Genomic DNA, 11,976 nt, shown 5'->3' with positions numbered 1-11,976 from the left:
TACCCCCCACCCCACCACCAACCCCAAAAAAATAATAATTTGATTTTAAAAAATATTTTAAATTTCATAAATTATTTTTTACTCTAGTAAAAATAAAATAAAAGATGTCTCTCAAAAATATTTTTCATTCATAAATCAAACACTAAAAATTATTTTCAAAAAATATTTTCTACTCACCATCCAAACATGAGAAAATAAGTCCTAAATTACTTATTTTCCAGAAAAACATTTTCTAGGAAAATATTTTTCATGAAAAACATTTTCCTCCGTACCAAACACACTCAGAGTGTTTATTGCAGGTGGGAAATGGTGCATAAAATGTCTAAACACCTTCTTTTTTTTTTTTTAATGTATATACCAAAAATGGCCATGTTTACACTTTACAATATGAAATTGAGATATTTGTAGAGTTATTTCCTTTATGTAATTGAGTAGCATTACACACTATACTACAATTAGTCAATTATAATACACTTGCTATAATCCCTAGGAGAATAAAATGTACACATAAACTTTACGTTTATAAAAAATATCACATAATCAATTTAATATTACTAAGCTTCCGATCAAATAGAGTTAAAATAAAAATACATAGTCATTTTGATTGGAATATAAATAGAGCAAACTCCCGTGATGTGTTGGAATTTGGCCACAATAAGAGAACTTTCACAGAAATAAACAATCAAGAAACGTACGCTACAGAACAAGAGAAAAACAATCGGTTGGTCCACTTCCTAAAGCATAAACAAGCAAAAAGCTTCATTGTCACAACCTACTTTGTTTTTTTTTCTGCTCTATCCTTTCTCCACTACCCCACTCCTGAATCGGGCACACAGAAACTGAGAGAATCTCAAGTAATGCAGCAAAACCTGGGCGGCGCTTGAAAAGGTGCTGGGCACTTTCTTTTAATTTCATTTCTTGATGAAATCCCCTTTATATGATTTGTATTTAGATTTGAGTATTTTCAAGTTTTAGTGTACATTTGGGTCTTTAATTGTGGGGGTGGGGGGATGAGTTTATGCAAATTGTAGAATCTTCTCTATGAATAGTTTCTTATTGAGTTTGTGTAGTTGTTCTGATTGTACGCTGTTTTTGACTTTCTGGGTGCTGGCAAAAAGGTGTTTTTGATTACGTTGTATTCGAATTGAAGTGTTTGACAGATAATTGTGACTTGAAATTTAAGTGTTTCTTGGCTTAATTTTGATTATCTTCGATTCATATTGAATGCTTTGGCAATTTTGATTTTATTGTATTGTTGAACTTTTTTTGATCTTATAATCTGCAATTAGCCAGTCTTCCCTTACCTTTTACAATTTTTCTTGGGTTCTCTCTTCTGTTTTTTTCTTTCATTTATGACGGGTAGAGTGGGGTGGGGTGGGTAATATATGAAGAAACTCGGTACAATTAACCAACATTTGATTGTTCATGACCAAAAGAAACTTGATGTTAAAACGGACTTACTGATAAACTTTTGGAAGATATACACATAAGTATGTTTTATTAAACTTATATATTCACACATGGCTAGTCCTAAGATAGTAACTGCAAAGTCAGATTTACGAGATTGATTGATTGGTGACCATGCCTGGCTTGGCCAAGCTTGTAACGTATACTGATGCAATCACACAATAGTGAGTCAGGCAGGCTTGGCAGACGAGCTTTGATGCGTACAACAGTCTAGTTTTGCACTATTTAATCTAAATATAATCCTTTGCTACTTTATTGGACATCAGCTGATCCTCTTCCTACTTCTTCACTTGCAAACATCAACACATTCTTTTGTTGACCATTTTAGTAGATGTTACCTCTCATCATCGAGGTTGAACTCAGATTAGGATCTGTTTATCTTTTTTACTTACTAGTGTTGGCTAAGATTTTACCAATCTGATCAAAAAAATTTCATGGTTTATGTGAACTACAACCTGTTGGGATTGTGTTGCATACAATCACCTGGGCGTTGGTGTGTAACTGTGTCTGTTTTAACATATAAGCTGGCATCTTTCATGTTAAATTTCTTGGTGACGAAAAATGTTATGAATGTTTATTGGTCTATAGATTTCATGGGTGGCAAGAGTTCAAAGAGGTCAACAATTGGCCGATATGCATCATATGGCTCCAGTTCAAATTCAGGTTATCCAGGCTATGCACAATCACCGTATACTCAACCAACCTACAATTATCCACCACCACCTTCTTATCAAACATACGGTGGTCCACCTCCTGAATCAAGGAAAAGGCTTGAGAGGAAATTTTCAAAGATAGATGATGACTACAACAGCTTAGAACAGGTAAAGACATGTAGTGAAACACTTCCAATGTATGAGTGGGTAGAAGGATAAAACTTCAGAAAGTTTATGATACTAGGAAATATTGACCATAATTGTCCTTCATGCTGAAAGGAAACATTTCCTCTTCATGTCACATTTTCAAGTTACAAATACAAGAATGAGTATGGCATCAGTAATATCTTAATTCATGCTGAAATATGCAATTGTTTGAAATACTATACTTAAAGTTTTTCTGTCACTTGCCACATTAAATTGTGTTGAACCTGCTTTGTAAGATTAGAAAAGAGAAGAAGATAAGCCGACACAATATTTTTGTACAACATCTTTCCATAGGCTTTTTCTTGATAGAAGATGAATAGTCGTTCCCTCACAGTTTCTCGGAATCAACATCTATGATATGTTTTGCATCTTGTTTGTGCATTGTTCAATTCAGGGCTTCGGTTTGAGGAATGTCAGATTTGACTCGTTGAATCGAGTGATTTTCGATGTCAATATGTTCATGGTTATTGCCAAAAGAGTCTTAAGACCTCATTTGTTTTCGCTAAGATTAAGATGTTTGAGTTTGAATGTACAATGATTAAGATATTGTCTCATGATTTGAACTGTGAATGATTAAGACTATGTATAATTTATTTGTTTTTTTTTTAAGAATAATAAATGTACAATACAAATAAAAAAGTAATTAAATATTATATTTTAAAAAATAAACTAAAATTGTTATTTGATAAAAAAAATTTAAAACATTTGTGTTCGTTCCCTCGTGATGGTGGAGATGGTTTGTAGTGGTGGTAGTGGTAACGGTTAGTGCTATTAGCTAGTATATGGAGGTGATTGGTTTGGTATGTAGTGATTGATAGTAGTGGTTGACAATGGTGGCGGTTGATGGTTGTGATGAAAGAAGTGGTAGGTGATGGTGTCTGGCAACAGAAGTGGTAGTGGTTGTGCAAATTATCCATGCATAAACACTTCTAATGATATTAAGACTTTGTTCAAGATCTTAATATTTTTGACCTATTTAGATCAAATAAGTGCTTAAATCATAATGTAAACAATTCACTTGATGATCTAAAATCTAAGTTCTGAACCATACAGATTCAAACCTCCACAGAGTGCTAACAAATGAGGACTAAATGTCCCCCTGCATCCTACTTTTCTATATTTGGTGAAGCAACTGGTTCCGACTATTTTTCCGTATATATTCATTTAAGTTTGCACCTAAAGGTATCTTTTTGAACATGCCAATTGTCTGTTGTGAGCTATAAGCTGCTTGTAAAGCACCAAATTTTCTGAGAGGGTTGGTGAGAGTTTGTCAATCCAACATGTGATGTGTAGCCACATTTAAGTTTATTGGCAAGTAAATGTGAAATTGCTCCCTCAAGGCTGGATGTTTCGTGTCTATTTAGTTGGTACAATCTGTCCCCTGTAAATTGCCCTGATAATTTCTTGGAAGCTCCCTGATCTTAGCATAGATTGTCATGAATTGGAGTTAACATACTCTACTTTGTTATTACCTTTTGTATTTATTGCATCTGCTTGATGCCATCAATGGAACTGTGTCAAAAGAAAAAAGGGAAACTAACTGTCACTAAACCTGAGCATACTAGTATGCTTTTAAACCAAATCTTTAAGTCCTGATGTATTGAATGCTGGAGTTAGGGAGTGTGAATTTTTTTGTTTTAAAGAAAATCTCTTTATCAGAATCTTTGAGATATTTTTCTTTTTATTAATAATGTAACTTACTTTCTTATCTAGGTTACTGATGCCCTTGCACGTGCTGGTTTAGAGTCATCTAACTTAATTGTTGGCATTGATTTTACCAAGAGCAATGAGTGGACTGGTAAATACATGAATTCGTTGTGGAATTCCTATATTTGAGTTACAACACACTGTCCACCTAATCCACTCTTGAACTAGGTGCAAGGTCATTCCACCGCAAAAGTTTGCATCACATTGGAGATGGGCAAAATCCATATGAACAAGCAATATCGATCATTGGAAGAACACTGTCGAAATTTGATGAGGACAACCTAATTCCTTGTTATGGATTTGGAGATGGTACTTCTCTTAACACCTAACTTCTAATTGGATTTGTTTTAATCACAGAGGTCTTATTTAATTGTGTATTTGCAGCCTCAACACATGATCAAGAAGTCTTCAGCTTCTATCCCGATGAGAAATTTTGTAATGGATTCGAGGAAGTACTTGGTAGATATAGAGAATTAGTTCCCCAGTTACGGCTTGCAGGTCCAACTTGAGTCTTCTCTCTCGTACTTGCCTATTTCTGATGGTCTACAGTGGGTATAGTTCTGCATTTCTTATTCTATTCACGACACTTATTATCTTTACAGGCCCAACATCATTTGCTCCTGTTATTGAAATGGCAATCACTATTGTTGAGCAGAGTGGTGGTCAGTACCATGTTTTATTGATAATAGCAGATGGACAGGTAGATATGTTGTTGCTATAAGAACAATATATATAATATTCTATTTTGTCACCAGATGCATTTGATGTTCTCTTTCAGATAATTCCTAGTGCTAAGATACTGATTATTAAAATGAGATACTATTGCAGGTTACAAGAAGTGTAGATACTGTGAATGGCCAATTAAGCCCTCAAGAGAAGAGAACAGTTGAAGCAATTGTTAAAGCTAGGTAACTTTTTTGCTGTAAAAAAAAATTCTTTGATGGTGTTATTTCCAAATAATTCTTGAATTCTCTTGATCTTCTTTTGCAGTCAATACCCCTTGTCAATTGTTTTAGTTGGGGTTGGAGATGGGCCATGGGACATGATGAGGGAATTTGATGACAACATCCCTGCTCGGGCCTTTGACAATTTCCAGGCAAGTAACTACTGCTGTTTCTTTTCCTGTTCTTGATGGTATTGATTTGGTATCTCTTATTGCCTTAAGATCTGATTTCCAAGTGTACTTGTTTTTTCTTTAGTTTGTTAATTTTACAGATATCATGGCAAAGAATATGGCTCTTTCCAGGAAAGAAGCAGAGTTTGCCTTGTCAGCATTGATGGAGATACCGTCTCAGTACAAAGCAACTCTGGAGCTGAACATTCTGGGGTACAAACTTAACGCTCACCGTTTATCTTTTACTAGTAGATACTGAAATTTATCTTCAGTTTATTTTCTACTTCACTCTTCAGTCGGTGCTCATTTTGTTTTCTCAACTGGTTTGTACTTTTTGAGCAGTGCTCGTAGAGGGAATGAAATTGACAGGATTGCTCTCCATCCTCCTCAATATGGTGCAGCTTCTTTCGGCACATCAAAACCTTCACAAAACAGTAGTGACCGTCCAAGTGCACCTTCTTCTAGTGGACACAATTCAGCTGTTGGAAGTGGACACAATTCTGCTGTTGGGTCAAGTCATCCAGCAAGTTCTGCAGATAATCAGGTAAGCATTAATTTTTCTGTATGATTAAGGTTAGCTGGTTAGATACTTGTTTCTTTTTGTATTTATTTCAACTTGTGATTACTGCTCATAAACCATAAAGGACTCATTCTGTATCGATTTTGTCACATGATTTCGATTCTGTTCTTACTTATTCATCTCCATTTCCTTTTTCCTTTCTGATATTTGGTTCCATATCTTGATGGTACCTTCAGAATCTTTATTTTAACTAATTAGTTTCACATTTCATGCTTTGACAGCTTTGCCCCATCTGCATAACCAATCCAAAGGACATGGCATTTGGTTGCGGACATCAGGTATAGTTGTGCAGGTTTTCAATTTCTTTCTCAGGTAGCAGTACCAAAACTATATATATTGACAGGATCCGTTTATTTGCAGACATGTTGTGAATGTGGTCAAGATCTGCTGTTGTGCCCCATCTGTCGGGACAGTATTCAAACTAGGATTAAACTTTACTGAGTGACTTCTCTTCGCGGATGAATAATTTGCTGCTAGTTAAGAAAGCCTCTGATTCTCATATTACTAAGGAGGGGTTACATTCTGATGGCGCTAACAATGTCAGCCATATCAAACATCTATTAATTTAGAGATGCTACATTTCAGTATTTTGCTCTGTACATAGATTTTTTTTCAAGGTAACTCATTGTTCGTTGAATCTGGTGCTCTTTGTGCAAGTAAATTTCTGCTTTCCAGCTGTGTTCATCAACAAACCCTTAATATGTATAGTATCACAAAAATGGAGAAGAAACGGGACAATGTCCAAGAAGATTTATTCTCTTATCGAAATGCTTCTAAATTTAGAAGAATTAGAGTGATGCCTTCTAGATGCTTCAACAAATACAGTTGTCTACATTCATCAAGTTTCTGAGGTCATCTTGGAGGTCACAATTTTTAATTGAGTTGCAACCTTTCGGGCTGAATGGCTGAGTCTTTTAGTGTGTAAAAAGAATGTTTGGTGCTCCCTTAATAATGAATCATTGTCACACAAAAGGTTCATGTGAAAAGAACTCTACCTAACCATTTATTAGTTAGACCAAAGAATGACCAAAGATTAATTGAAAAATTGATTGCTCATTTGCATGACTTCCTCTAAAAGTCCCTTATATATCCTTTCAAACCAAAAGGTATTCGATGAAAAAATCTCCTACTTCTTTTCTCATGGGGAAGCTCTGGCAGACAAGAATCAACTGCATCATCATCAGTGCAGCTCTTTTACTGCACTGTCTTATTTCATGCAGAGCAAAAGCTGTGTTGCACCATTCTGCAGAAGGAAAAGGGACATGGAAGCTACTGCTGAACAACACTGGAGTGGTGGGTGTGCAGATGGTTTTAACCCATTGGAACACTGTGATACTGCTTGATCGGAGCGGGTCTGGTCGATCAGGATACCAACTACGTCATCGGTTAAATGGAACAAGATGCAAGGGCAGTCGTGACGATTTGTCAGACCCAACTTGCTATGTTCATTCTGTTGAGTATAGCATTTCTAACAACACTATTAGGCGCTTGAACATCATGTCTGACACGTTTTCGTCTTCTGGTTCCATCTTGAGTGATGGAAGGATCATTGAATCAGGTGGCTTTGGAGATGCTTCGACAAGGATTCACTACATTGGGCCTTGTAAAAGTGGTGATAACTGTGACTGGAGCCTGGGGAAGAAACACTTATCTGCAAAACGTTGGTATGCTTCTAGCCAAATTCTCCCAGATGACAGGATCATCGTTGTTGGAGGACGAGGGTCCTTCACGTATGAGTTTATACCGAAAATGTCAACCAATGGAAATGTTTTCCATCTTAGTTTCTTGCAGCAAACTAGCGATGGAAATGAAGATGGAAACAATCTTTATCCTATTGTTCACCTTTCTGTTGATGGCAAATTGTTCATTTTTGCCAACAGGGATTCCATTCTTTTCAACTACAAGCAAAACAGGGTTGTAAAGAAATTCCCAAGAATCCCCGGGATAGGGTCAAGGAGTTATCCAAGCACAGGATCATCTGTTATTCTTCCACTGGATCAAAAAGATGGCTTCCGTAAAGTGGAGGTCATGATATGTGGAGGAGCAGCTTCAGGGGCGAATGCAGCTGCTCAACAGGGCACATTCTTGACAGGTCTAAACAGTTGCGGGAGAATGGTGATCACTGGAAATAACCATAAATGGAAGATGGAAAACATGCCAGGGCCACGCCTTATGAACGATATGGTGCTTCTTCCAACAGGACACGTGCTAATCATAAATGGCGCAAAGAGGGGTTGTGCTGGATGGAGAAATGCTGCTGGCCCTGCTCTTGAACCTTACCTATACAACCCCAAGAAAACTCTTGGCAGAAGGTTCACTATTCTTAAATCCACTAAAATCGCGAGAATGTTTCATTCATCAGCAATTCTTGTACCTGATGGAAGTGTACTAGTAGCAGGAAGCAATCCAAATAACCAATACACTTACAGAAATGTAAGTCACCCTACTGAACTCCGGCTACAGGCATTCATCCCGAACTATATGGGCAAGGAATACAATCATCAAAGGCCTCATAACGTGTCGATTGACATCAATGGCACGGAAGGAATTGCATATGGTAACGAATTTTTGGTTCGTTTTTTGCTAGAGAGTAAACCTAGTAGATATCTGGCTTTTAGTGCATATGCTCCGCCGTTTACGACACATTCCCTGTCGATGAATCAAAGGTTGTTGAGACTCAGGAGCACACGGATAATAAGTGATGCAAAAGGTTGGTGGAATGCTACTGTTGAAGCTCCTCCATCAGCTAATGTTGCACCAAGTGGATTTTATTTGCTTAGTGTTGTTAATGAGGGAATTCCCAGCATTTCTGAGTGGATTAAGTTCATTCAACCTGCTTCAACTTGAATTAATTATCTTGTGTAACTTTGCTAATATTGTCTTCTCATAATTTATCGCGATTTTATGATTTATCAATGAAATATGTTACTCTACTATCTATGTATTTGCAAGTATTATTTTCCTTGTAATGATAAGAGATCTCTCACGGCTCCGAATACACTTATTTTTAAAAATGTTTAAATGAATTTACACTTGTTTGAGATTGTGAAATTGAAATGATTATTTCATTAGTTAACAACTTAAGATATACATTTTTTTTTACTGAGGACAAGTATTGAACTTGACATTTTATTGGCTCTACTTGAACCACTATGTTTCAATCAAATTTGTGAATTATAACAAGGTTCAAATGAAATTATTCAATCAAATTGTTGCTATAAAATTTTTAAATTTAGTCTTACATTTGATATATACTTAAAGTAAATATATAGAAATATACTATGACTACGACTTACAAGATCGTGAAAATTCTTCCACACGTGTGCCAAAATTTATAAGCAAACTTGTTTGGATCATGATTCAACTACTTTAGTCCAAACATTGAGAAAAAAAAGAGAGGTTATGATTCAACTACCATAGCCCAAACTAGAAAGAAAAAAAAAAGACAAAGAATACCCAATTGGGTGTCTTAAATACTACACAATGTCAAAATTTCTTTAATGTCATACAATAAAGTATTTGTAGGATCATTTTTTCCTCAAATTTTAGTCAATTGAGTATTTGAACTTTTACTTTATCGTGATAAACTTTATTTATATCTAAAAGTTATTTTATAATATTATAAGTTTTAAATTTTTTTTTAATTCTTAAATATCTAACGAGTCAAATAATGTCACAAAATATATTATGTAATAAAATAATATCACATAAAATATGACTGTAGAAAATAATAAAAAAGCTTGAGTGATACCGTTGACGTGATGCGTCGCGGGGGGTTGGCTGCTACGGCTAAATCCCCAAAAGATCTAAATCTAATTTTGCAGAGATATTCTATAGTTCTTCGGTGGTTCAACATAGCCCCTTAAGAACAGCCATTTACTTCCCCATTTTTTCTTTTTCTAATTGAATAATGGATTCTGTAATGCCGTTGAGAACCACCACCGCCGCCACCGCAACGGCGGCCTCTGCAGCGGCGACGGTAAGACCCCGGTTCTCATTTCAACTCCTTGCCAATCCCAGACCTAGGAAACCGGCATTCTCCTTGCCAGTTCCAACGACTATTTTCACGACACACCGAGCTCGAATTTTGCCCCAATTTACACCAGTTCGAGCTCAAGAGGTAGCCGAAATTGTTGATTTAATTTTGCTTTATTAGGTTTTGATTGTGACTTGAAGATGGAATGATCTGTGTCATTTTTTTCCAGCATTTGAAAGGAAGGTTTTCTTTTTTGCTATATGTTGCGTGATTAATTTAGTTATTTCTCATTGCTTATGCATTCTAAGAAGCCGCGAGATTGTTTACTTCCTTTGCTGCAAAAAGGTGTATGCTTGATTAATGAATTATCCTTGTTGTGTTAGTTTTGTTTTTAATCTGTTAAGGATAACCATTTTTTAAGGTTTTCGTAATTTGTCTTCCATGCTCTTTAAAAAAATCCAACTGGTGGGTATTATTTCATTTCAGTAGTTGATGTTCAAATAGTTTGCACATCGAATTTTGGGCTTCTTAAATTTGTAAAAAAGATGTCATATTTCCGTTACGGAATAATGTATGTAGTGTAGATTTAGCTCAAATTCTCGGGTGTAGACATGCCTTCTTTGTTTGCATTTTTTGATAGCATCACAAGATAGATGAGAAAAGCCTTTCTTATAGGAGATCCTTTCTCTAAGATAAATCATAATTGATTTGACTTGAAGGATAATTCAGCTTTGGTTTCTGAATCCACCATTCCTGAAGGAGATGCTCTCAAAATCAAGGAGTGGGAAGTAGAAAGATTCCAAGATGAAATTGCTGCAAGTCAGGGTATAAAAATTAGAAGGAGGCCGACAACAGGACCTCCTTTGCACTATGTTGGCCCTTTTGAATTTCGCATGCAGAATGAAGGCAATACTCCTATTAACATTCTAGAAGAAATTATCTGGTACAAGGACAAGGAAGTCTCACAGGTATCTCTTGGACTAGAGTCTCAAATGCTGCCTGAGGGTATGCTATCATGTTCCTGTTTCATTACATTCGGGACGAACTGAAAGGCAATTTTGTTTGCCAGATGAAAGAGAAGAAACCGCTTCTTCTACTGAAAAAACTGCTTAGCGGTGTTCCACCTACCAGGGATTTTCTAGGAGCTCTGAAAGAATCATATTCAAGAACTGGATTGCCTGCTCTTATAGCTGAAGTGAAGAAGGCTTCTCCAAGTAGAGGTGTTCTGCGTGAAAATTTTAATCCAGTACGTTTGTCATTTCCCTTCCATGTCAACTGAATGCTTAAGATCTTATACTATTTTATTTTGACATTACTTAGTTTCGAATTCCTTCTACATTGAGCTGAGGAATATCTGTCAGGTAAAGGTCTGATTTTAAGTAAACTATGTCGAGACATGTCTAGATTTGTTATCGTTTCTTCTTTTCTCTGAAGTAGTTTTTGACTGGTTTTATTTCTATTGAATTATATTAGGAATCTTATGTTATATAATCTAATCATATTCAACAGAACTATTTATAGTTCCTAAAAAATGTGTTTACGTTCTTGAAGGCACTTGAAGTGAGATAAGATTATAAACTAAATGAAGAGGAAAGACAATATTCAATATTCTTGTCAAATAAAAGTACTAGTCCTATATAGGGAAAATTTTGATGCTTCTTGTCTGCCTACAAGCATCCAAGGAAATGATAAGAAGGTGACGTTGTCAGGCATGTATTCTTGAGCTACATTTAATTGGTATTTCTTTTTATGAATGAAAATCTAGAAAAAGAAATGGAAGTTAAAAAGAAGTTATAATCAGATTGTTACCATTTTAACATCATTGTGTTGTTTGCCTTTGCACCGAGTTATTTAATACCACAATAATTATTATTAGACTTAGTCATGCACTTTCTAAGGTACCAAATAAAAACATCCATTAAATCAAACCCGTTAAAGAGAGTTCAAATGTTTCAGTTGCAACTTACTTACCCTTGTTGAAATTATTGAAATGGAAGGACTAACCTTTCAACGTTTTTGCATCACAGGTTGAGATCGCCAAAGCTTATGAAAGAGGTGGAGCAGCATGCCTTAGTGTTTTGACAGATCAGAAATATTTTCAGGTAAAAGTTTGGATTCTTCAAATTGCTGATAAGGATTGTAGTTCTTTAAGTAATTAATGGCTTTAGGGGACAAGAGAGGGAGTTTTTACTTCCATTTCTAAGGTTGTGAGTTCGAGTCACCCAGAGTGCAAAAAGGTGGGAGCTCCTGGGTGGATGGGGCGGGGGGGGGG

The 11,976-nt window shown here is 35.8% G+C and overlaps 3 protein-coding genes across 4 annotated transcripts in view; all 3 read left to right on the top strand.

The window, feature by feature from the left end:
* The first annotated feature begins 646 nt into the window (after positions 1-646).
* On the top strand, positions 647-6,492 carry LOC107015330 (E3 ubiquitin-protein ligase RGLG2-like). Of its 2 annotated transcripts, XM_015215570.2 has the most exons (12): positions 647-888; positions 2,056-2,288; positions 4,041-4,125; positions 4,203-4,343; positions 4,419-4,532; positions 4,637-4,734; positions 4,863-4,942; positions 5,025-5,130; positions 5,234-5,361; positions 5,491-5,692; positions 5,950-6,006; positions 6,089-6,492. In XM_015215570.2, the coding sequence occupies exons 2-12, from the start codon at positions 2,061-2,063 to the stop codon at positions 6,167-6,169; spliced, it is 1,320 nt and encodes a 439-aa protein (XP_015071056.1). In that variant the 5' UTR covers positions 647-888; positions 2,056-2,060; the 3' UTR covers positions 6,170-6,492. The 2 variants fall into 2 exon arrangements, with proteins under 2 accessions (XP_015071056.1, XP_015071057.1); XM_015215571.2 differs by lacking the exon at positions 647-888 and having other exon boundaries at positions 2,052-2,288.
* Positions 6,493-6,629: 137 nt separating this feature from the next.
* On the top strand, positions 6,630-8,726 carry LOC107015329 (aldehyde oxidase GLOX-like). The gene has a single exon (XM_015215569.2). The coding sequence runs from the start codon at positions 6,842-6,844 to the stop codon at positions 8,573-8,575; it is 1,734 nt and encodes a 577-aa protein (XP_015071055.1). The 5' UTR covers positions 6,630-6,841; the 3' UTR covers positions 8,576-8,726.
* A 758-nt stretch (positions 8,727-9,484) lies between these two features.
* LOC107015065 (indole-3-glycerol phosphate synthase, chloroplastic-like) overlaps positions 9,485-11,976 on the top strand; it is a 6,037-nt gene continuing 3,545 nt past the window's right edge. The window contains exons 1-4 of the mRNA XM_015215229.2: positions 9,485-9,848; positions 10,424-10,672; positions 10,774-10,950; positions 11,732-11,806. Of these exons, the coding sequence (XP_015070715.1) occupies positions 9,639-9,848; positions 10,424-10,672; positions 10,774-10,950; positions 11,732-11,806 (711 nt within the window). The 5' untranslated portion in view covers positions 9,485-9,638. The remainder of the gene's footprint in view (positions 9,849-10,423; positions 10,673-10,773; positions 10,951-11,731; positions 11,807-11,976) is intronic.

Source organism: Solanum pennellii, chromosome 3 (assembly GCF_001406875.1).
Source record: "Solanum pennellii chromosome 3, SPENNV200".
In the NCBI taxonomy this organism is placed as follows: Eukaryota; Viridiplantae; Streptophyta; class Magnoliopsida; order Solanales; family Solanaceae; genus Solanum; species Solanum pennellii.
Note: the sequence above shows the minus strand (reverse complement) of the source record. Positions and strands in the feature narration are given on the sequence as shown.

Excerpts from the sequence above, each read along its gene's own strand:
- LOC107015330 (XM_015215570.2), top strand. The coding sequence starts at position 2,061 with ATGGGTGGCAAGAGTTCAAAGAGGTCAACAATTGGCCGATATGCATCA. Across the intron at positions 4,533-4,636 it reads TCCCCAGTTACGGCTTGCAG|GCCCAACATCATTTGCTCCT; the intron begins GTCCAACTTGAG and ends TTATCTTTACAG. Across the intron at positions 6,007-6,088 it reads CATTTGGTTGCGGACATCAG|ACATGTTGTGAATGTGGTCA; the intron begins GTATAGTTGTGC and ends GTTTATTTGCAG.
- LOC107015329 (XM_015215569.2), top strand. The coding sequence starts at position 6,842 with ATGAAAAAATCTCCTACTTCTTTTCTCATGGGGAAGCTCTGGCAGACA.